The 25,680-nt window shown below is 41.8% G+C and overlaps 1 protein-coding gene and 1 long non-coding RNA gene across 5 annotated transcripts in view; both read right to left on the minus strand.

The window, feature by feature from the left end:
- Positions 1–567: 567 nt before the first annotated feature.
- LOC128399122 (uncharacterized) lies at positions 568–4,344 on the minus strand. The gene is made up of 2 exons (XR_008327191.1): positions 3,329–4,344; positions 568–770 (listed from the first exon to the last, which is right to left on the minus strand). It is a non-coding gene; the product is annotated as an uncharacterized LOC128399122 (long non-coding RNA).
- A 205-nt stretch (positions 4,345–4,549) lies between these two features.
- HIBCH (3-hydroxyisobutyryl-CoA hydrolase) overlaps positions 4,550–25,680 on the minus strand; it is a 54,166-nt gene continuing 33,035 nt past the window's right edge. For 3 of the 4 annotated variants that reach the window (XM_053360336.1, XM_053360351.1, XM_053360327.1), the window contains 6 exons: positions 25,287–25,373; positions 22,893–22,951; positions 21,685–21,766; positions 9,696–9,815; positions 7,965–7,998; positions 4,550–4,964 (listed from right to left, as the gene is read on the minus strand). In XM_053360336.1, the coding sequence (XP_053216311.1) occupies positions 4,849–4,964; positions 7,965–7,998; positions 9,696–9,815; positions 21,685–21,766; positions 22,893–22,951; positions 25,287–25,373 (498 nt within the window). In that variant the 3' untranslated portion in view covers positions 4,550–4,848. The remainder of the gene's footprint in view (positions 4,965–7,964; positions 7,999–9,695; positions 9,816–21,684; positions 21,767–22,892; positions 22,952–25,286; positions 25,374–25,680) is intronic. The other variant, XM_053360344.1, reaches the window with a different exon arrangement.

The following is a 25,680-nucleotide window of genomic DNA, read 5'->3' on the forward strand; positions in this document are numbered from 1 at the left end:
TCTCTCCCTAGAGATTCTGGATCAAGCTGTGAAGCAATGGTCAATGATTGAAAACAAATATAGTGACATCCCCTACATAGAAAGTGACGATTCATGAATTGCAAGGCTTGGCTCCTCTCACTTTGTCAGGCGTCTCTTGTTTTTGGTGCTAGTGCAAATAAAGCGACATTCATACAACAGCAGTTGTGATTTTGAAAGACACCGGTTGTACAGATGCAGCTAGCCTTGATTCTGGTAATGTAACACCTTGCCTTTACTATTCAGTTTTTAACAGAACCACACACAGTAGCATCAGATGGTTCATCAACTTGTGTGTAGTAACTCAGTGCTTCAATCAGTTGTGTTCAGTATTGGCAGCAGCACTAAAGGTGCACAAGAACAAATGCATAAGTGCTCTCGTTTTTGAAATCTCTGGAACAGTGGGCATAGTTGAATTAAGATTGAGCCAGGGTTTAAGAAATAAGGTTATAACTATTAGTTGTGATGGTGAAGTAGGCATGTGAATTGCTAACTTCACCTAAGAGAAAATTGTAAATGTAATAAGCATTGAATACAGTGTTGCCAAAGTTAAGAGTTTTAAGTCCCATTTATAGGAGAGAGTTAGCAAAGTGTTTAACTCTACCAGTGAAATACAAGGGATACAAGTGCTTATACCACCATCAGAGCTTCTTTTTCTAGACATATCTGATCCTTTTGATGTACTGGGGCTAGTTGTTTGCAACTTTGTTCGGTTGAGTACACAAATCGTATGTCAGACCAAAGACTTGCTGCTGTAAGGGAGATGAATTAACATTGAATGTTGATGGTTAAGAAACAAATTACACTGAAAATACTCAACAAATAATGAAAATTCCTGGGTACTGTTGAAAAAGCATTCCAGACTATTTTTTTGTTGGTAACAAAGTAAACAGCAGGGCAGCATACCTTTAAAAACATCACATTTTAATTTGAATACCCTTTGTCGAGACCACAATATTCCAATTTAAAACACTATTTGAGAGAGAAAAGGGGAAACGCAGCAGACAGAATGAAAGGCAGAACTGGAAGAGGAGAGAACTAGGTAAGTTATTTGAGGATTTAGTCAAATGATCAACAGTTTTGCTGAAAATGTTTGGGGTATGTCCTCAGTATTATTTTCAGCTATGCAAGTTCTAGTTAGCACAAGACAAATGAAATGCAGGTTATATCCAAGGCAACATAGGAGTCCCACTCTTTAGTTTTGCTGGTGAAAAGAAATTTAATTATGAATGTAATGAACTTTTACTTGTTCTTGGACCAACCGTGGCATGCAATATCATTTCTGAACACTAAATTTCAATTTAGTAAAATTTCCGTACTGCAATGGTGGGGGTGGAGGGGAGGGTGATCTCCAAGCAGTGCTGTTGTTCCTTCTGGTGTATCTTATTGTAGTAGAAATAGCAGCAATGTGTGAGAAGCCGCATGTCCCAGATGCTGCATTGTTTCTCCTGCTGCAGTCCTTTCTTTGGTAGCAGGCATATTGCAAAGATACAATCTTAAGAGCCCTGGAGTAATAGCAGGGGAAGAGCTTGACTCCTCCAGATCTTCAACACCAGATGAAGTTCTTAATATTTCTAAAAATATTTCATTTCTACGTAAATCAATATCACTAAAGTGGACGCTAACCAAAATAAAACTGAATGCGACCCCTATTATACTTTATAAAAGATATATTACTGCCAGTGTTCTATCAATGTATCACAAAAGATTTAGCTTCTATTTGATACTGTGTAATATGGACATTAGCAATACACTTTATTTGAGCATATTTTTTATTTTAAAATCAGGAAAATGACCAACTAAATATGGCAAAAGCCATGCTTTAAAGCACTATCTACAGCACAACTTTGTAAATCTGGTACTTCTGTAGCACAAGGAAGTGGTAACCTAAACTATAGCTTATTACAATATATTTTTTACAGTATATGTTATGTTTTCTTTCTACCCAAATGATTAATCACTTTCAACTGTGTTTGAATAAAAAAAAATCATACTTTTGTGTATTTATTTGGAAACTGAGTAAGAGCGATAAAAATACATACAACGGCTTGAATGGGTGCATGAGGGAAGAAGAACAGGCATGACACATAAATGTGGAAATACACCGTGATTACATTGCCTGTGTTGTTTTCTCTCATTTTCCAAAAACTTAATTACAAATATCGAGCCTGAAATCTGGTTGAAAAACTTTAAATTTGAACTTAAAACCTGGGTAGCTGCCATTGTGTGGCAATGGAATTTTGCTTTCTAGCACAGAATGGTGGTTTAGCAGAATCCAAATACTAGATGTTTAAGATATAAGGCCAATTGATGTCCCTGGTCCAGTACTGTACCAAAGGCCTCAAACAAGAACCAAGATGGGAGATGGTTCAAGAAGAGAACAAGGCGGCGGTGGCCCTTCCACTTACATGCCATGTAGAGATGGAAGGACACAAGTTGAGAAATCCTGCCCCCCTCAAATCTTGGTTATAGAACAGTAGACTGGTCTGTATGTGTATTTGCTTCCAATTTATGGAAATCGGGAAATCACAGTTCCTAAATTTCTTAAGGGGCTACTGATGAATAATGCGGCTTTGTATTTCCTTTTCGTTATTCCATCCAGTTTCTCATTAACTATTACTAAAAATGTTTCTTTTCAAAGGAGCTTTCTCATTTTCTAACAATTTTTTAGCTATCTTGATTCTTCAGAGAAATAGAAATTCTGAAATTGTGACATTATCATCTATTACCATGGAAACAAGTAGAAGAGTGGCTTGACCTGCCTTACTATAAAAAGCCTATAGAAGGAAGATCGACAGCCAGCTGCGCCATGTAAATGTTCGTTAACTAACCACCACAGTAACTAAAATCAATAGAATCTAGTTGCAGGGCGTTGCTACATGTGCAGAAGCCCAAGAAACAGAAGAACTATTTAAATGTCAGCGAAATTTATATCACGGCAGAGCAGGGAATGTGCAGACAGAGTACAGGAAAAAGTCTGTGTCCACACAAAACTTAAATATGCACATTGCAGCTTCCCCAGCCCTCAGGAACTCAGGGCTCACTCTATCTCTAGCCTCTTATTTTCCTCTACAGAACTCAGTGGAAGTTCCTGAGAACTGAACTAGCTGTGTATAGTCCAAAACCTGAAAATGACATACCATTCCCATGTACTCAATTATGATTTTCCCAAGGGATCCTGGTAGGCAGTCACGAGGCTGGGATGTCTCCTCCCACCAGCTGCACAGGCAGGGACCAAATGGCTGATCCTACATGGGGGTGGAACCTTCTCACCGACGCCTTTTGTTTGGGACAGCTGGGCTTTTCTTACCTTTTAAAAAGTGAAGAAATTCTCCATTGCTGCAACTTTCCAAGCAGACGCTGCGTGGGATGCAGTGAAGTCCAATGCCAGGGCTATGGCAGCAACCATCTTCGCGAGATGTAACATCTGGCTTTGCAACTGGGACATCAATGCCACAGAGCCAGCCTGCTAACTCACAGCAGGTGGATGCTCTTTGAGGAGCTACTGGAGCTGCTAGTGGAGACACATGACAAACAGAAGGCACTCCTGCGCTTTAAGAAGGGTGATCACAATACGATGAGCAACATTCCTCAAGCATCTACAAATCATGCTGGAACCACACACAGCGAGCCACAGCCCCCTCTTCTGCTTGGCCACAGTCCAACTTGGGGTATTCCTCACCCATGAAATTTCAGAAGGGAACCGAAAAGCAGTTTGCATGATGCCAGGTCTCCGGGCCTCCAGAAGGCAGACTTCTCCACATCTGACAGGTGAGTGATTGATGCCATTTCCTCTGACTACTCGCTGGATTTTTCAGACAGCCAAGAGATAAATTTATCAATACTCATTAGTCCAGGGAGCTAGACAAGCACAGCCACTAACCATCTCTTAGCTATTCAGGCAATGGAGCCAGTGCCGCAATGAGACAGGAACCACAAGGTGTACTTATTATTCTTCCTGGCTAAAAACAAAGAGGGAGATTCGAGCAATCCTCGACCTAAAGTGGCTGAACAAGAGGATAGCCTAAAAAGAATTCAAGATGGAGACCTTTAAGTGAACATTAGAGGCCATTCAATGAGGTGATTGGTTGGTGTTGATAGACCTGTTGGAGACTTGCCTCCATACACCTAGCAACAAAAACACAGGAAGTACATGTTTCCTATCAGATCTTATTTTTATGTACCTTAAATATTCAAGCAGGTTTAATCAATTAAGTCATATATCTAATAGCCCTCCAAAAATACAATCATAGGTTTTCACGTATCTCACATGTACTGCCCATTCAACGACAAATCAGCTCCTGACTCATCAGGACAAACTAGTTAGCTTGGTTAGAACACTCTTTTTGTCCACTTCAAGTCTTTGGATCACAGCTCAACAGCTCATCCACCTGGATTGATTAAGTTTCCATACATTATGATAAAGGTAATTGTGATTATTTTAAATTCTTGTTTCATCTCATAAGCCACCTATAAAACATATTTTAAAGAAAGGCATATATTTTAAAAACAACCCAATATGCAGACAACATTTAGTTGATTCAAGGATATCTGAGTCTTTATATGAAATAATCTTGTTCATTTTACATGGAAAAGTAAAAATGCAAACACACAGGTGATAAAGCTCTAGGATGGATATCTGGCTAACCCCTGGATAGCACTGCCCCAACAATTCCCTCTAGACCAATATTTGACCCCAGTACTTGATACAACAGCGATGAGCATTTCACTCAATGCCAGTTATCCCAAATATGTCAAATTCAAAATTATTCATTAGTTGCTTTAAGTAAAAGCTAGAGCTAAAAGAGGCACAGCATTAGTCCAAATCTTTTATAATTTGAGATCACCGCTTCCAAGAGACTTAAAGCATGAGTCCAAATATTCATCTGTTACTTCTTCCAAAACGGCTGGCTTCCACTTTGGAGACTGATCTTTGTCAATTATCACTACCAGAGAAAAGAAAAATAATAATGTTCTCATTAAGATACCTTCCTTAATATTTGAAACAGGTGTTATCCTTGTGCCAATGAATATCGAGAACAAACTGTTATAGTACATCAGGATGTAACAGGTGGTCTGGGCATTCTCTACAGAGAATGGAGAAGTAACTATTGCTTTAACTCCTATCTCCAGGAATAGAATGGCTGAGAACGAAACAGTCAGCAAAAAAACCCAGCAGCCTGTGATGCATGCATTGTAACGATGAACTTCTGCCATACAAAGTGTCAGACCAAGTGATCATAATGGGTTCCCCTTTTCACTCCTAATATCCACATGTTTTGATCATTTTATGTTTGCTTTTCAAAAACTTGCTATGCTTCGTGGGCATTAACCTTCTTTCAAGTCCGTATCTGTGCAAAGGGCTCAAGGATCCTTGCTGATTTATGTTTCAAAAGAAAGTCAAACAAGACTTACAGAGGCCTCTTAGTTATGACACCTGCCACGGGAAAAGCGGGGAGAAGCTTCCCCCAAAATGTAAAATGTCACAAAGCTTATTATGCTTAGCTAGCAAGGAAGACTCGTCTACCCAACACCAAGTAGGAGACCAAACCCTCTTTAAAGTGCACAGCACTCATTACAGAGGGCTGCACTGCTCTTGCCAAAGAATGGGGGAAATGTGACCTTCCGGGTGCTGCTGCTCTCCAAATCCCATCGCAAAGGCTTCCCAGCTCTGCTATATTATTAGATTATAAGACTGCCTGCCTGCCTGCCAATTGCCTGATATCACAATGATGTCAAGTGACCCGTTTTCCTTTGGCGAGGAATTTGAAATCAAACGGCAAAGGCACGAAGCTTTTCATGTGCCAGTGATCAGCAGTGCCTGCAAACCATGCTTTGGCTGAGTGAGCCGCATCTATACCTGCTCATATCTGCCATATATAACATCAGGTGCAGTGCGGGCCAAATGGGGAAGCCTGGCTGGCCGAATTAGGTTCACAGGTTGAAGGTTCATCACTGCTGTATCAATGTATGTTAAAATCAAGTGCCAATAACTTTATTGTGAGGGGAGGGGTTTTACTAGCCAATCTTCCTCGCATGAGCACAGTGTAATAAGGTTAGAAATTGTACTGACCTAGTGACGATTTGAGAGTGAAAGCAGACACTTATAACCCTAGTTTGGTAGCAGTCAACCTTCAAGTCAAAAAGAGCCAAGCTATTCAAATAGAAAATGGGTTATCTACAGCTGCTCTGAACGTTTATTTCTCAGTCAGCACTTCACGGGGCTATGCAGATCAGCACGACGAGTAATCTGGTTCTGCCCTCTGTCTGACTCCTAGATGGTTTTAATAACCTGGCACATTAGCAATAAGAATCACAGTTATTGGTATTTATGTCTGCTTTGAATGAGGACTCCAGCTTCCATCTTGTCACTGCTTGCCTTCCCCCCGCCCTCCGTCTTAGTGGCTAATGCAGTAAGTTACATGCTAGTAGCCTGAGAAGTAGAGCAACTGCTTTAGAAACACTTTCATTATTAATCCTTTAACACAATACTTGCACATAATTTTTTGCTTTATCCACAGTTGGTAAGCAGATTGATAAACTTAGCAAAACGGAAATTAAAATAAAATTCAAAGTACAGTGTAACCTGTAACTATGTCCCATTTCCTCATTTGTGTTAGGCAATCTCATCATCAATGTATGTTTGCAAAGCAGAGAAACTTATAAACACCCCACACACCACAAGCAATGCTTCTTTCAAGCCTGGCAGGCTCTCCAGCCCTACATCCACAATTCATCTTGGGGGGAAATCTGAGGCTGAGAAGAGTTAAGGGAGGCTTATTTCAGAAATAGTTAAGAATTAATTAAAACAAATTAATTGGGTCATCTGCTTATTTCTTAGAATGACTGGCCATGTAAAACAATGGCGTAAGCAATTCTGCCTGGAGCACTCAGTAACTGTTTTAACATCATTAGTATTGGCATCAAGTTAAACCGTACGTCAGGTAGGTAAGGTCACTGAATATTCACATTTCACAACTATTCTAGAGAAATTTCCGACTCAAGACGGCTTACTGCATTTGCTGTGGGACTTGATATTGGTGCAATTTCTGAAAGAACTGCACTAGCAGTTCAATCTCATTTTTAAAATAAGGTCCAAAAGCATTTGACTGATGTTCCTAAACACAGCAATCCAAGTCAACACTCTGGCTGGTATTAGCATTCAAATCTCAGTTGCCTGCCTGCTTCTGCTTCCCATTCTCGTCTGCCTTGCATGAGCAAAGAGGCTATGCAACAAGAGTGCTTCACTGTGCCCTTTCTCCCTCATAGGTGTCTTGAAATATAATAGTTAAGGAACAGCAAAATGCAATTTTAGTGCTACAAATATCGAGTCTGATAACTGTTACACCTTTAGTTTTTCCCCAGTGTATGTTCAATCGGGAATGAAGACCTCCAAGTAGTCCCTTGTCACTGGTCCGTGCTGCAGTCTTGAGAGTTGTGCTGGCATTCTGACAAGTTTACTAGGAGCCGGACACCTAACCCAACTAACTGCCATCAGCCGTACGTGATGCTGGGTTCTAGATTATCTGCGCCAAGCCTGCATGCCTTGGGTTAATCTTTCAGGATGCTTAACTCACAAAACATTGTGGGCGACAGCTGTCGCTAATGATGAAAGGAGAACTTTAAGTGAGAGAGTATGATGGCTGCAGTTCACCACAAAATAGAGACTATAATAAGGCAAATTGCTACCCACAAAGCAAGGATTCAGAGAGATACCCAATAGACTTGGCATCTAAAAAAACAAACCAGGCCTGGGGATTGCAGGGGTCAGGAAGCAGGTTTTCTAAGTTTTGCAAACATTTTGCAAACCTTCCTACAAAGGTTTGCAGCACAAGAAGTCAATGTCAAATGGGCTACTACTTGTCTACCAACAATACAAAAGCAAAACAAAAAGTGGGGGGATGAAAGCTAGGAAGTTGAAATGGCCTCTCCAGCCTCTACTTTACCTGCTCGGACGCCTTCATAGAAGTCATGGCCTCGCTGGAAGAAAAAATAACTCATCATAATACAGTAATTCCCTAGCACACTTTGAGATATCCTATATTTTGCTCCTATTGCAATTCAAATTCAAATTAATTTAGTCTAGATAGCACATGTAAGCCAAATTTCAGCATGGTGTTCATTTATTTAAATTATATCCCACCTTTCTCCCAGTGCAGGGTCCAAAGCAGCTCACAGCACCCAAGGTCTGAATGAACAAAAAAGTCTTGGCTTGCCAGCAAAAAGAAAAGCAGAGAGGAGAGCCTGGGCTTATGTGGAAGGAAGTTCCACAATCTGGGAGCAGTCACTGAGAAGGCCCTCTCTCATGTCTTCACCAAACCTGTCTGTGAAGGTGATGGGACTAAGAGAGCTTCATAGGTCATAACCAGCACTTTGAATTTTGCTGGGAAATGGACAATAGCCAGTGAAGCTATTGTAACTAACAGTGTAACTACTGGTCAGCAATCTGGCTGCAGCATTTGGGGCTCACTGCAGTTTCCAACACTTTCCACAAACAGTGCATTACAGTAATCCAAACAGAATGTAAGTCTCACCACTTCTTTAGCATTAAATATAAATATTTGCAGCATCAAATCTATTTTCATAAATGTTTCCTATACCCCAAACATGCCCTTGGTAACTAGCTAGTGAAGGAGCATCTCCACCCCCATCGTTCTGCCTGGACACTGAGGTCCAGTGCCAAGGGCCTTCTGGCGGTTCCCTCACTGTGAGAAGCCAAGTTACAGGGAACCAGGCAGAAGGCCTTCTCGGTAGTGGCACCCATCCTGTGGAACGTCCTCCCACCAGTTGCCAAAGAGAAGAACAACTACCAGACTTTTCTTAGAAGACATCTGAAGGCAGCCCTGTTTAGGGAAGCTTTTAATGTTTAACAGACCACTGCATTTTAATATTTTGTTGGAAGCCGCCCAGAGTGTCTGGGTAATAATATCACCACTACCAAATTCTTTCTGGATCTTCTCCTGCTCAAATGCTGACATCTCCTTTGGAGAAGGGGCAGAGAGAGAAATGTACCACCGTCTACATTCCCAAGTCTCTTTCCCCCATTTTCTCGTAGAATGTTCTATAGATAAGTCGTCTGATTTTCAGCAATTTTTTAAAAAAATCCTCTAACCATTCTGTGCCATGAAAGCGGAATAAATCTGGAATACACATCCTTCCCTGGAAACAAAGCAATGGACTGAAGTGGCACAGACACCATTTGGCATTATGCAGTTTGTCAGAAGATTATACAGTGGTACCTCTGGTTACGTACTTAATTCGTTCCGGAGATCCATTCTTAACCAGAAACTGTTTGTAACCTGAAGCACCACTTTAGCTAATGGGGCCTCCCGCTGACACTGCGTGATTTCTGTTCTCATCCTGAAGCAAAGTTCTTAACCCGAGGTACTATTTCTGGGTTAGCGGAGTCTGTAACCTGAAGCTTATGTAACCTGAAGCGTATGTAACCCGAGGTACCACTGTACATGTTAGTCATACTCAGAGGAGGCTCACTGAAATCCACGGACTTAAGGCCATTGATTTCAATGAGTTTACTCTAAGTATGACTAAGGTTGGCTATTACTCAAACCATGAGCACCATGATAAGCTGGAATCGCCCTTCTGAACCAGGAAGCTAGGTGCTTGACCCTATTTACCTGAGTTATGAATGCATGACACTGCTCTGTAAGCTGCCTTACCATGCAAGCTTGGCTCAGCCTGTACTCCATGGTGAACACATCCTGCAGGCTCAGGGAAGCTCCTTCTCTAAGCTGCCTCAAGGTCATCTTTAAAGATGTTGGAGACATTTTTGTAATGGTCTGTGGAAATTAAAAAACATTTCCAAGGTAAATTTTCAGTTTAGGAGGAGCTACGTGTCGCAGGAACCCGGAAACAAAGAAGACTGCCTTTCCGCGTTAACGCTACACAAGTAATTGTAAAGGTCACATAGCATGTGATAGTATAAGTTCACTAGGTGCGCTGTTCCCTTTCAAAATACTTGACCGGAATAAATCCAACCAATGCTTCATTCATGAAAGGTAATCATTGCTCTTTGACATTCCACATACACCCCGCCCCCAAATTAAGAGACGGCACTTCTGAAGAGTGACACTGAATACTTCTCAAAGCTCTCCTACCCTCCCTTCTAAAGCTCTTTGTTCCATTATTATTTTTCTCCTCCTGGTGGGCTTTGCAAATGCTGAAACTATACCCACAACTTTAGACAGGTCTTGGATCCAGTCCTGTATAAAACTGGCAAGAGGGCCATTTCACAAGATATACAGCAGGCTAGAACTACTAGTTAACAGACTTCTGCGATCGTGTTGGTTTACATACCTAGGACTGGGCATTTCCAATTAACTGAATTTGCACTGTTCCCATTTTAGAGGCTCTGCTTGCTCTTTGAACTAAACGACTACAGTGTATTAATATCAGGCTATGTATTATTATATATTTATTACATTTATATCACACCTTTCCTCAAAGCAGCTCAAAGTGGCATACTTGACTATCCCTCCTACCCGCTCCACTTTATGTTCACAGCAACCCTGTGAGGTGGGTTAGGCTGTGTGACAGTGATTGGCTCAAGGTCATCCAATCAGCCTCATGGCTTAGTGGGGATTTGAATTCCTGGTCTCCACTCCAAGCCTGCTCCAGGTCTGACACTCTGAATAAATGTGCATGCACACAAAAGCTCATACCAATGACAAATCTAGACAGCATCTTAAAAAGTAGAGATATCACCTTGCCAACAAAGGTCCGTATAGTAAAAGCTATGGTTTTCCCAGTAGTGATGTATGGAAGTGAGAGCTGGACCATAAAGAAGGCTGATCGCCAAAGAATTGATGCTTTTGAATTCTGGTGCTGGAGGAGACTCTTGAGAGTCCCATGGACTGCAAGAAGAACAAACCTATCCATTCTTAAGGAAATCAGCCCTGAGTGCTCACTGGAAGGACAGATCGTGAAGCTGAGGCTCCAATACTTTGGCCACCTCATGTGAAGAGAAGACTCCCTGGAAAAGAGCCTGATGTTGGGAAAGATGGGGGGCACAAGGAGAAGGGGACAACAGAGGATGAGATGGTTGGACAGTGTTCTCGAAGCTGCCAGCATGAGTTTGACCAAACTGCAGGAGGCAGTGGAAGACAGGAGTGCCTGGCGTGCTCTGGTCCATGGGGTCACGAAGAGTTGGACACGACTAAACGACTAAACAACAACAAAGGTGCTAATGGAAGAATTTTTGTTATTTTCTTTTGACTACGGCAGACCAACACAGCTACCTTCCTGTAGCTCTAGCCAATAGAAAGCTTGAGGATATAGCCTTACAAAGGGCTGTACACTTTTTTTTGTTACCAAGAGCCAAAAGGTTGTTGGAAGAACTACTAAGATGTATACCACTGTGAGCACTTAGGAAGAAAAGCTTTCTAGAAGTATTAAAGCCTAGATCCAGAATTCTGCACAATTAGTTCTGCCACTCAAGGCGGGGTGTGTGTGTCCCCTGAGCACATCTTAAGTAGTTCTTTGGATTTCTGCCTATGTATCATTAATTATAATTTGCTACTACTTTATTCAGTCATGTGACACAGCCAGCACATCTGACTACTAGTGACATAGCCTAATAAATCAAGTTTGTTTCCCCATTTGCTGTGAAAACATGTACATCATTAATCAAAGCTGCTAAAGGAAAATCATACATTTTATTTATGAGAAGAGAAAAGCCGTGGGTGTGTGGGTGTGGCTGAATTTTTTCAGAAAATGAGATATTGTCTTTATCTGGTGAATCTCCTTTATGGGGATGAGCAGAGGGACATTCTGGAAGTGGAAAGTTCCCATCCACAGGACCAGGATGAAGAAAGCTGAAAAAGGCCTCAACTGGGGGACTCCCTACCCTCACTCAGGAACAGCAAAATATTAGAACATGGAACTTTTAGTGAAGTACCTTTTTTTGCTCCATAAGACACACTTTTTTCCTCCTAAAAGTAAGGAGAAATGTCTGTGCGTCTTATGAAGCGAATGCGTGGTCCCTGGAGCAGAATTGCCCAGGGATGAAAAGCAGATCATGCTCTTTTTTTTTTAGAAAGTGGGGAGTGGGTGTTGAAACAATGCCGCTAAGCAGCTGATTGGCAAGAGATCGGAGGGAGATAAGGGACACTAGCGATAAAGGAGGCTGCCTGGGAGGAGGGAGGTAAAGAAAGTGAACTTGTAAGGAGAGGAGACAGGAAGATTAAAGGAATGAGGAGAGAAATTAGAAGAAAAGGAGGAGCAAAAAACTGCTCCAGTTAAGGAAAAGACACTAAGGCAAACAAGAAGAAAGGGAGTGTTGAAAGGAAGCAGCTGATCAGCAAGCGATAGGGAAGGGAGATAAGGGACACTAGAGATAAATGAGGCTGCCTGGGGGGGGGAGAGGTAAAAGCCCATGGATCCTCAGGATTTTTGTATTGGGTCACCCCAAATTCACCATAAGATCACATAGCATGTCCATGGCTACAACCTGCATCAAAAAAAATCACCCACCCACTGTTGTGTGGGGCCGCAATGGTGCAAAGCACGGATCCACATTGGATCCTCAGGATTTTTGCATTGGGCTACCCCAAACTCACTGTCAAATCACATATCATGTCTGTGGCCACAGCATGAACCACAAAAATCATACATCCACCGTTTCGTTCAGAATATTTTTTATTCTTGTTTTCCTCCTCTAAAAACTAGGTGCATCTTATGGTCGGGTGCGTCTTATGGAGCGAAAAATACGGTAGTATAAACAGAACAAGATACCTATGTGGGAAACCACACACCTAAGAATTTTTAAAACGAGTGGGAAAAGAATGTTTCTCCGCTAATATTCAGAAAAAAGAGTCACCACTTAAAGCAACATCTTCTCTCAAAGTATGGGCAGAGGGAAATTCTGGGGTATGCCATATACAAAAGAGCCCCCAAGAGGGATAAACTGATTCAGAGTTGATGCTCCCAAAATCCTCTGGAGAAACTCTACAACCAGAGGCTGCAAGATTGGCTACTGACAAAGGTTGAATCCTAATACTCAGCAGATGAATGAAACTTCTCTCAGGCAACACATCTTCTTCCATAGGAAAATGACACCATGATGCTACTGCAGGACTAGAACTTCCATACGAAAGGGCAAGACTTCTGCTAGCAGCATCTTCATACCTCTTAATTCAGCTGGCTAGCACTGTTCGAAACCTTAGCCCTCCAGGGACCCTGGCCTATGAGAAACAAAATGGACTTTCAGCATACAACAAGGAATGCGCTCCATTTAACATTCTAACATTCCTCTCCTGGAGGAGAGGAGTCAGAGATGAGCCTTGGAGACCAAACTGGGCTTCTTCTTTTCAGCCTTCATCTCAACTAGCACTTCCTCCCCAACTCTCCTAGCTAGGGAGAAAAGAGACTAATTAAGAGGATAGTCGGAGCAGAGGAATGAAGTACTGCCTTAAGCCTGTTTCCTAGCTGAGCTAGGAACAGAGATCAGGGAATGAATCTCCTCTCTTGGGTAAGACAAATTAAAAACTTCACTGCCTACTGATCCTAAGGAAGGTGACTTGCCCCTCTGCTTATGAGAAGAATGTAAGAAACAGAGAAACTGGAAAGATCCAAGTGAACAGCATTCAACATTGAAAGATACACAAAACGGGAACCGGCAGGTGGTGAGTTTCACCTATTGCTGCTGTTTTCAATGGGGATATTAAATACATAACCCACAGGGGCAAATGGCAGATTTCCAACCAGCCTCAGCATCAAGTGTGTTTCTGGCTCCTGATCGCACAGGGCTCTCCCTCCCTCCAGACGCCAGCGGATAAAAGCAGTGACCCATTTTGCCTGCGTCCTTACATCTGCTAACTCCCGCAAGCACTAGCAGCACAGTTCTGTGCCTCTGGTTTTGTATACATGAATCACCACCAGCTGGCTTGATAGCAGAGACAAGGAAAGAACAAGCACTGGGGGGGAAACAAACCCCAGTTAACAGCATCTGCTTCCAACCTCTCTTTAACGTTCCAGTTGCTTCCTAAACAGGAATTTTCAAAAGTCATTGATGAGGAGCATGTATGTGCTATTTCTTCATGTCTCAAATCGGGAAAGTATTACAGAGCTGTGCCAAGTCGTAACTTGAGGTAGCTGCAAGCCTGTCCTGCGCATTGTCCAGAGTTAAACCCCTAGAGGCCTGCAGGATCTGATTTCTTTCCGCAGGGCCTGTAAGACAGAGTTGTTCCGCCTGGCCTTTGGCTTGGAGCCAATTTGATTCCCTCCCCCTCTTTCTTTTTTCTTTCTCCTCCTGTGATGAGGCTGCATTTTAATATTTTAATGTTTCAATATTTTAATGTTGTATTTTAATCTTGTTTTTAAGTTGTATTCATTCAACTTGTTTTTATTATTCTTTTTTCTTTCTCCTCCTGTGATGAGGCTGTATTTTAATATTTTAATGTTTCAATATTTTAATGTTGTATTTTAATCTTGTTTTTAAGTTGTATTCATTCAACTTGTTTTTATTATTGCTTGTTAGCCGCCCTGAGCCCGGCCTTGGCTGGAGAAGGCAGGGTATAAATAAAAATTATTATTGTGATGATTATATAATGTGGGATGGAGGATTTTGGCCGCAACCTGAGAATGCTGCCCCACCTCCAAAAAAATTGCAGTACGTACAAAAAAGTTGTGAGTCTTAAGAGATGCACTCACAAAGTCCACCAAACTCAGGCATGGGGAATGAGCTTTAAGGGCTCTGTGGTGTTTGCATCAGAAGAACTCTCAAATTCTCCAGGTCAAAGAAGACTTCTGAGTTTACCAGCACCCTGGAAGTCAAAAACGCCCAGTGGAGGGCAAACACTAACCCACCACTGAAGGTTGATGGAGGAGAGAATCTTCTGAAGTCAGCTACTATTCCCCCCCACCCAAGCTGTTTGCAGGAAAATAGCCTCTTTAACTTTCCCTATTGAAATAATTGGAAACGTCGTTTCACTGATTATCCTTAGAATAACAGCACCCAGGCAGGACTTTCTACCTCCCTGCACCCAGCCACAGTTTTCCTAGGTGCAGTCTTCCAAAGCACCCCATGTGAGGGGTGGGAAAACTGTGGCCCCCAATGTTTCTAGACTCAAGACTCCCATCAACCCTAGCCAGCATGGCCAACAGACAGGGATGATGGGAGCTGTAGTCCAACAACATAGGGTAGACCAAAGTTTAGCCACTCCTGCACTCCGCAATTTTGCAAAGGGGTTACTCTGAACAGCTGCAACCAGGAAAACGGTCAGCAAACTTGGATTGGTTCAGAAATTAGCCTAGCCTTTTCTCCATATTTGGAGGGGAAATAGTTTGCCTCATTTCCGAGCCCACGTGACATTAAGTCAGGGGACGTTGGCCCATCTGTGATCTTAATGATGTAACATCCACACTGCTTTCCAGGGCAAGGGATCCCTGACGAGTTAACAAGTTTGAAAACTTCCAGTATGCAGAATCCCGAAGAGGTTCGAGGTGGAGGGATCTAACGGTAGTAGACAGGAAGGAGAAAAATGCTGAAAGCGAAAAGAGCACCAGTGGTAGGTATGCTGTAGAAAAGTGAGTCACTGAGCCTTAAGAACATATGACAAGATGGCTGGATCAGGAGAGTGAGCCACCTGGTCCAGCATCCTGTTCTCATAGTGGCAGCAGACCAGATACCTGTGGAAAGCCTGCAAGCTGGACATGATCACGGCAGCAACGTAACAGAGATATTGTGCCAAGAGGAAATGATCGGGCCTAGCAGATGAATGCAGTATGGAGAAAAAAACTGGTCAGTCAGTGGAACATAAGGAAGACTGGAAGCTACCCAGAGAGAATGCATCTCTCAAGTGAGATTAGTCTGCCTCCTACAGCACTGTGCTGATAAATGCTTTCTGCTGGGCGAGTTTGAATTCTGGTGAGAAACAGCATACCAAGTTTAAAAACCCCAGCACACACCAAGTGGGGGACTCTGAAAATTCAGCATGCGAAGCGTTATCCAGGCACACAGGAACAATCCAATCATAATACTTGGTCAAACTGCATATCCCAATTCCCGCTTCCCCTCTCATTGAGGAAAGAAGTATCCGGATTAATGACAGATGAACAGCTGTGGTTTCAAGGGAGGGGTGGAACTGACGTTGCCCCAGATTAAGGGATCCTCCTGGAAAACAGCAGCTTTACTAATCAATGGTTTCTTCTGTTTACAGTGTTTATTAACTGAAAGATGAAAGCTAGGAAACTCCTAGGACAAAGCTACAATACGTGAGGCGACTAGCTTGAAGCAAACAATACTATCACATACCCATGGTTCAGAAAAATGCCTCCGTGGGGGAATATGACTGGAAAGCCTCCAAATTGGCAAATCCCTGCAAGCTTACTCAGTAATGACCTCATGCTGGCTGTCATCCACCAACTTTTGTCAAGCCAAAAACTCAGCTTTACATTTTCCAGTCCAAAATATTTACAGTGACGTTCATTTCTTTTTAGCAAGCAACTGAATTCAAGTCTGGAGTGACAATACATAATGTGTTATGGGCGACCAAGGAAGCTTAAATTTTAAAAAAAGCCTGGGCAATGGTAATACGAATTTTATTCACTTGCCTCATGATGGCCACTTATAAACTCACAGAACAACAATTTCGTCTACAATAAGCAGTGGGACGAATTTTATCAAATCTCTTGTGGGGTATATAGTAAAATCCTCATCTGGCTGGAAGTTGGGAATAAACGGATGCTGGCTCTGCACCACAGTGAGTTTAAAAATTGGAAGAAGCATCAGCATCCAACTTTAAGGTGACATTATACAGAAGCCACAACATGCCTACTCAAAACTAAGTCTCAAAGTGGGTATAACAGGAACGAGAGAACGATCCCAACTCTGCTTAGCTCACGTATATAAAATCGTTTTTTATTATCGGTGCCAAAGCTATAACTGCTAGCTCCTGTAGTGAGCACACACATATCCAAGCATTGTACAAACTAACATCTTTCACAGTGAAGAAGAAGAAGAGTTTGGATTTGATATCCCGCCTTTCACTCCCCTTCAGGAGTCTCAAAGCGGCTAACATTCTCCTTTCCCTTCCTCCCCCACAACAAACACTCTGTGAGGTGAGTGGGGCTGAGAGACTTCAAAGAAGTGTGACTAGCCCAAGGTCACCCAGCAGCTGCATGTGGAGGAGCGGAGACGCGAACCCGGTTCCCCAGATTACGAGACTACCACGCTTAACCACTACACCACACTGGCTCAGTGGTTGTAACTTCTCAAAAACACCATACATACAAAACAAATCCCAATATTGCTACTCCACTAATGGCATTAACCTTTGCATGAGCCCTTCTACAACCAGTGCCTTCAATTATATTTCAGCTGTACACAATATAAAGAATTATACCACTTGACCTACTGAAATAAAAGCCCCAAATAATATAGAGTGGGGGAGCCCCCTTCAGCATGTAAAAGTCCTTGCCTGGGGCTTCCACTGATGGGATTCATTAGTTCAATCCGACCCACCGTGTTTTACATATCTATAAAATCATTGTAATAACTTCTATGAATCTATAAAGGCACCATGGATTTTTACTAACTGCTCCAAATTCCATCCTATGTTGAGGCTAGACAAGTCTCCACTAACAGAATCACAGCCTTCTCTTTAACAGACTCGATTTTCTACAATTCTCTTCTTATGAGGACCCTGACAGCCTCCTCCCTGCTTTCTACAGCCATTTTTATTTCCAGAGAGAATTTTGGAAATTCTGAGAGAGACCTCTTGACGGCTACTGCTCCTTGTTACCCCTAGTTTGTTGGTCTGTTTATTTTACTTTAAATTGCTTTTATTTGGATTGGTTTGTTTTAGCCTATTGCTAATTGTATCAGCAGTACTGGGTGAGCTTTCAATACCAGTAGCACATATTGTAAAAGACATAAATTAATTGTCTTTATACTGCTTCCAAACAAAATTTGATTCAAGTGAAGTATAGACTCAGATAGATAGTTTTGTTATGTTCTGGACAGCCAAGGGCAAAAACATCAGAGCCACTGTTTCTCTACTAAGGTGCATGTTTAAAATTAGCTCAGGTGTCAAAAATTTATGTGATGGCTTTCAACACTTCTTCATATGTGTCACCAGAATAAACCATATTTCAATATACACTGAACAAACTTATTTTATAATAATTCCAGGAAGTTCAACACTGCTTTTAAACTAGCCACTCCAACCCAAGTCTAGTCACCATTTTTGAAGGTATTTAGATGTGACAAGTTCTGAAATGGGGATGCTACACAGATGGCCTATTTCTGCACAAATCAGATTTGCACACATGGTTCCTGATCCAGCCACTGATCCATGTGTCAATGTCCTTAAATAAATCAAGGCCAGTGGCTACTACTTACAAACAATACCGTGCATTCATACAAAATATGTACCTTTTTGCCCACACTTTTTCAACTTGATTTTATTGCAAAGGCAGAAAGCAATGCATATATTCCACTACCTGTTATATTTATCAGTGGCAACTATACTGGGGAGGAATGGCATTATTATATCAAGCTCCAATTATTAACTTCTGCTTTGTTTGCATAAAACTACAGCTGTTTTGATTAACAACTTGGTGTGTATACACAAAGAGAAAGAGAACAAACTTTGCAGGCTTTTAGACTTTTCACTGGGGGCAGCAGGAATGACCTCCAGTTTCAGCACCTTTGTTTTAGCAAAGCTACATAGAATCATAGAATCGTAGAGTTGGAGGGGGTCACAAGGGCCATCTAGTTCAACCCCCTGGAATCCAGGAATCTTTCACCCAATGTGGGGCTCAAACCCCCAAGCCTGAGATTAAGGGTCTTATGCTCTACTAACTGAGCTATTCATCACCTCATTTTCCTAAAAACAGGGTGTGAGAGCCAGCATGTTACTGTTCAATTAAATGGACAGTAGATAGGACTTAGGCTTACAAATTGCATGGCCTTGTCTAGACGTGGATTTAAAGGTATCACCATCTAAGTTAATTAGCATCTGCTAAAAGCCAACTTTTATTTTGAACTTGAACTGACTCTACCCACCTGATCCAATCTCAGACCTTCTCTACGGTAAAGAAAGGGTTATTTTAGAACCAAAGATTAATTCATTATTGACATGTGTAAATTAATCGAAAACTAAGTTGGAGTGAACCTCTATAAGCTACAGGGAGGCTAACATTCATTCATTCTTTTTTTTTTTTCAATTGTAGAGTTTAAAGGTGCTTTAAAGGTGCTGACCTTTAAAGCCCTAAACGGCCTCGGTCCAGTATACCTGAAGGAGCGCCTCCACCCCCATCGTTCTGCCCAGACACTGAGGTCCAGCGCCGAGGGCCTTCTGGCAGTTCTCTCACTGCGAGAAGTGAGGTTACAGGGAACCAGGCAGAGGGCCTTCTCGGTAGTGGAACACCCTCCCATCAGATGTCAAGGAAATCAACAATTATCTGACTTTTAGAAGACATCTGAAAGAAGCCCTGTTTAGGGAAGTTTTTGATGTTTGATGTTTTATTGTGTTTTTAATATTCTGTTGGGAGATGCCCATGGTGTCTGGGGAGACCCAGCCAGATGGGCATGGACTAAATAAATAAATAAGTAAATAAAATTCAAGTAAGCTGTATTGGCCGAATACAACACACACATACATCCCAGGAAATGCACCCCCCCATTTGTTAGCCAAAGGACTACAGGGTCACTGAGAAGTTGGGGCATCTGCCTCCCAAGAAAAGCAATGTGGCAAGGAGGAGACTAGCCTAGTCCCATTTAACATCTATCCAAGCAGTTGCAGGAAGCTTGTTTGTTTCTCCCTTGCCCAGGGACTGCGGAAGTACAGGAAAGGGCCCTCAAGCCCAGGCATAGTCAAACTCAGCCCTCCAGATGTTTTGGGACTACAACTCCCATCATCCCTGACCACTGGGCCCTGTTAGCTAGGGATGATGGGAGTTGTAGTCCCAAAACATCTGGAGGGCCGAGTTTGCCTATGCCTGCTCAAGACCTTCCTACAGCCAGCAGAATAATGGCTGCTGTGTGCAAACACACTTTGTTTGTTCCACTGTGTGCTGCCTTGTTATGTTGTGAGTTGCACTGAGGATCAAAAGGCAGGGTATAAATCTTCAAAAAAGGTCAACAGAAAATCAAGGCCATCAAAACATTAGTGAAGTCTAGGAATTTTCTTATCAGCAATTGCAGAACAGAAGGGCTTGAGAACAAGAATAAACAGGCAGTAGCTCTAAGTTAATCATTACCTAATCTATATACTGTGATGTAACTTTTGGACACACAGAATGTGGATTCTTGGAGCAGGTTGCGGGACAAGTATTCACCTGCTTGATCTCCATTATTTCAGCTTCAGAAACACCATCCAGCAGGGCAACACTGAGCAAACGCTGAAAACCAAATCAACTGTGCTGATAGTTTTAAAACACAGCAATGAATGTTTTCCCCTCTAACATACCAAGTCTATATCCAGCAGTGTTTTTACACCTGCTGCCTTCGGCTGTGTGATTCAAGACAAACAGCAATTTCACACCTGTGCCATCAGCAGATGTTTACACATGTTAATAGATTCTGCCACCTAAGCCAAGCAAAAATCTGGTGCCGCAGCTACTTTTAAAAACAGCCCAAAATTTCTCAATCGTTTGAATAAACGCCATTTGATTATGGAAGAGATTTAACATTTCATGCTGCTCTTTTCAATGAAGGACGCCCTTGATACCTCTGAACAGGTCCATACTCATTTTCAACAACTACATTCAAAAGTCCTTGATCCAGATTGAAACAGATTCCTCTCTGCAAATGCACCTGACTAAATAAACCTAAACACTCAAAACACTTATTTTAAGTTAAAATGCGTACTTCAATTTGGTTATACTTATAGTTTCCGTGGGTCAAAATTAATATAATACAAAATCTAAACATTAAAATGTTAGCGAGTGTAAGCCTAAACCCAAGCCATATAAGGTTCTATAGACAATAACTTTGAATTGTGTGCACCACTCACCAGTGGAGCTGTTGTGACAAGGAATTTTGGTTCTCCCTATTTACATTAGTCAGCAAATGGTTATTGTTGTTGATGACGACGACGTTATTTAATGGATCTGTCAGGTAAGCTGCCATTTTTCTAACCTAAGAGTTAAGGTTGTATCTATGTTGTGCAAGCAGCTTTCTACTCACACAGTGAGTGGAAACTTTCCTTTCCTCTCCTCTTCCCACAGTCTGCTCCAGAGTGTCCCCCAACTCTCTGGAACAGATTCTGAGGGTGCGGGGGGGGGTTGTCAAGGAGAGGAGATGGAAGCTGTGAAACTCTCTCCCCAGAGAGGCTCGGCTGGCTCCTTCATTACATATCTTTAGGTGCCAGGCAAAAACATTCCTCTTCTCTCAGGCCTTTGGCTAATTAAACAATCTATGGCCTTTTAAACTGTGTGTGGGTTGTTTGTTGCTATGGTATGTATTTTTGTGCTTTTATATTGCAATCCACCCTGTGATTCTCGTATGAAAGGCAGTATGTACATTTAATAAATAACAATAATAATAAGAAGAAGAAGTTTAACTGCATAAGTGGAAGTCTGTTGCCAGAGCTAGATACATCCCATTGTGGTTTGCCCTGTGCTACACTCACGGCAGCATGGCAGACTTAAAAATGGTAGCTTACATACGCAACCCTAAAATAAAATAAAAATCTAATACCTCACCTCTAGCTGCTTAAGTGCAAAAGGGGAGCCATCCTTCTTCAGGTTCTGAACAATTTCTTCCATGCTGTTTGCTGAAAATAAGCTGAAACAGAAAATATATCACACTTCAGTCAAGAGGAGAAATATTTTGTCAAGAGTCAGAAAAATTACAGGGATTTTTTGGAAGCAATTATAATATTCCCAAGCTATATACCTTATTTACATATTTATAATACTTGGTGGTATGACTGGTGTATGTATACCTGAAAGTTGTAGAATACATGTACCATCAGCTAGAGATATACTAAAATAGCCACACCAGGCAGCATGTGAAGCTTTTGACCCTTTCAAGAAAATGTCCTTGGCAAGATTTTTCCCATTTGAAAAGAGATTTTAAGAGAGATTAAATCACAAATCCTTAATGTTTGTGCCAAAGAAGGCACAATAACATAGAAAACAATGTACCTCAATACTAAAGAATTGTTGGCACACCATGTTTTAGCAATAACTACCTGGGCAGCAATGATTAACATGGTCAAAGTGGTATTCAGATAACACCTTTTTTAGAAAAATCTTCATAGGCATTTCTGGTTTTATACATGGAAATTATTACTTACACAAGCCATGGTTATCATTCCTTTCTGTCCACTAATCAGTTAAAAAGATTTTGGTAGCACCTGATTTATTCCAACGTTTTTCTGGAAATTCAAGTACCTGAATCTGGCCTAACAAACCCGTGTCACCCTTCCACTGGGGAAGGAAGGGGTGTCACACAATTTAACTCATGTTTGCACAGGGATGTTGAATCCTCTCTCTTTCCCTGAGCTTCCCACCCAAGGGAGGGCTCTTCCTCTCTAGCCAAGCTCACTTCCAGTATTGGAGGAAGACCAACAAACTGCAAAGGAAAAGGAGGAGGAGGGAGAGTGAGAACTCGGCACACACACATCCCACCCCTGTGCTCCTCCTGCTTTTGGGACAGCTCTATACATGATAGCAACGGGCCTGTATAGAAAGAAATCTAGTTTCTTTTTGCTATGTGCAGTTTGGCCCTCAGTGAGGAACCACAATTATTTAAGAGCTACTGAATCAAAGGAGCTCTATCACATAAATATTTTTGCAAAAGAGGTCTATTGGATAAATATTTTTGCAAGAATCTCAACAAAAAGTAACCAAAAGGTTTACTGAACCCAATCCAGAGCTCCCACTAAACATGAATGAATGGTAAGTACCTGTTAATCTTGTCCATGTGCTCGCCAAGCACGAATTCTTTTTCTTGATCAATTTTGCACTGTTACAAAAAGCAGAACACACCAACACCTTTCATATCCGTATCCCAAACGCTAAAATGCAGCAAAGCAGCTATTTGCTATTTTCTCTTTTAAAAAAGTAATGCAATAAATGAAATATCATTTTGAGTTCAAACGACTTTTCTAAAATTATAGCTAACCTGTTTTTGTTTCTCGGTTTGCTTATTACACTTCTATTTTGATTTTGCATGATGCTTGCAGTGATCTCCCATTCAAATTTACAACCAAGCCCTGAACTACTTTATCATTCAGTGCCGCACCCTCAGGTGGGCTCAGATTGTAACTAAAACAATGTCCAGGATTCCAGAATCCTTTTTAAATGGCTAATGGAAGACAAAGCTGTCTCTTTTGTGCTTCTGAAAACAAAGTGCCTCACACGTTCTAGCTACGCTTTGAAGATAAAAGTTTATCTACCGTTTTAAAAGCTTATCTACTTTTACACAGTGTGGAGTATAAGAACAGTGCACAAAAGAACAGGATGGCCTGATATAAAGAACAACAGCCTCAGACACTCTGATGCTGCAATGGTACTGACACTTAAGTAGGCATGGACGTGATCAGCCCTTTGGATGGGAGACTGCTAGGAGCCCATGACATTACAATATACAGTCGTACCTTGGTTTTCAAACAGCTTATTTCTTGAATGTTTTGGCTCCCAAATGCCGCAAATCTGAAAGTGACTATTCTGTGAGCTTCCTGCAGCCAATTAGAAGCCGCCCTTTGTTTTTCGAACGTTTTGGAAGCCGAACGGACTTCCAGAATGGATTTCGTTCGACTTCCAAGGTCGACTGTATGCCCAGATAGCTCAGTTGGTATAACATGAGACATAATCTCAGGGTTCTGGGTTCATGTTCCACGTCGGGCAGAAAGATTCCTGCATTGCAGGAGGTTGGAATAGATGATCCTTATGGATCCTTATGATTCTATGTTCTGTAGGAGGGGGAATTTTGTCAAATGCAGCATGGCACGTCGCCAGGGTCAGCAAACCTACAAACTAAAGAATGGCTCCCCTCTGTTTGTGGTAAAAGCTGCTCCTTGTGACATTATTTCAATGTATGAAAGGCGCTCCTTGCCACCCTGCAAATTAACCTTCCCTTCTCTATCTCCAGCAACACACAGTGCTACTAGAACTCTATTTATACACATTTCGATTGAAAGGAACGTCAATTAGGTGACTGGTATTGACTATTCCCGGCCAAACAGAGGGGCCCTGCACGACATGAAGCGTTCAAATTGTGGCTCGTGACAAATGCCTTGAACCTGCTGGCGCTGCAGGGGCCAAGGTTAAGCTACAAACATGTGTTTCAGTTACAACGGCATCAGCTGTGGATCAAAAACTAATGCCTGTCATTTGTATTCTGGTGGCTCCCTGTGCACAGCTTCCACTCCATTAGCGCTCAGCTTGCACATCACTCTTCTCTCTCCCAATTTGCTGAAAATTTACTCATTCCATTAATATTCCCATTGTCTGTTGATCAGAGAAGCTTGGTACAGAAAGAAGCAGCCATATTGGAGAAAGAGAATCAACCTTTCACGTGTCCAACTTTTTCGAAGACAGCAAAATTTCAAGCATACAGAGGCAAGAGTTAGACTTCATTCCTTTCCATCTAAGGAAGTACTCTGTCAAACTCATTAGGTTGCATACATTACATCTGTTAAACAGAAGATTAGCGTCTTACAACACAATCCTAGCCATGTCTACTCAGAAGACCCAATTATCATAGAATCGTAAAATTGGAAGGGATCACAAGGGTCTTCTAGTCCAACTCCCTGTAATGCAGGAATCTTTTGCCCAATGTGGTGCTCAAACCCACGGCCTCTACCAACTGAGCTATTACTTCAATGGGACTTCCTTCCAGGTAAGTATGTATAGGATTGCAGCCACATACGTTTTTAAAAGATAATAGGAAAAGCAAGAAAAACTAAATCCATAAAGTGTCCCATATAGGAATAACACCAAAGATGTTATTCTAGCAATTACAGCAAGTAATTTTGGCACTAGTATTTTTGGAACACTATCAAAACAAAACAAAAATTATGTTCAGTGCTCTGACACTAACAGCTGCTTTAGCTGACAACATTTCAAACAAAAAGTGACCTTGTGAACAGCAACAATCAGGGAGGGGGAGAACTGCAAAGAGAACAGGCCATAAGTGGGTGCAGTTTATGATCGATTGTCAAACTTGATTTTATAACATGCCACTGAGGTGCGGGGGGGGGGGGGGGGAATCAATTAGCAACACTTACAGAGACTCAGCGTCCTGTATGAAGGTTCTCCTTTTCGCAGTCTTCTATTATTGTTAGCTATCCATTTACCTTCTTGTGATACGAATCCAATATATCAGCAACATTTTCCTTCGATGGGGACTTTAATTCCGTCAAATCCTTTTCTAGGGCAGCCATCTGCAAACGAAAATACAATTGCCAAACGCATTATTTCACGAGTTGCTGATATAATTTCAATATATTCCCTTGCAAAGAACTCGTGGCAATCAAATGGGGTAGGGCAATCCCCGCTAGCAAGCATATTCTTTTTCCCACTTCTCTCAGCAAAAGTGAAGGTGGCCCTGCTTCACAAATACACAACAAGGAGATCAAAAGACTTAAATATAGTAGCCATGTTCAGGTTACCATGTCTCTAATCAACAGGCCAACATGATTGAGTGCACAACAGCAATCCAGTTTCCATTAACTATCACCTCCTGTTTGA

The sequence above is a fragment of the Podarcis raffonei genome, chromosome 1 (genome assembly GCF_027172205.1).
Source record: "Podarcis raffonei isolate rPodRaf1 chromosome 1, rPodRaf1.pri, whole genome shotgun sequence".
Classification (NCBI taxonomy): domain Eukaryota; kingdom Metazoa; phylum Chordata; class Lepidosauria; order Squamata; family Lacertidae; genus Podarcis; species Podarcis raffonei.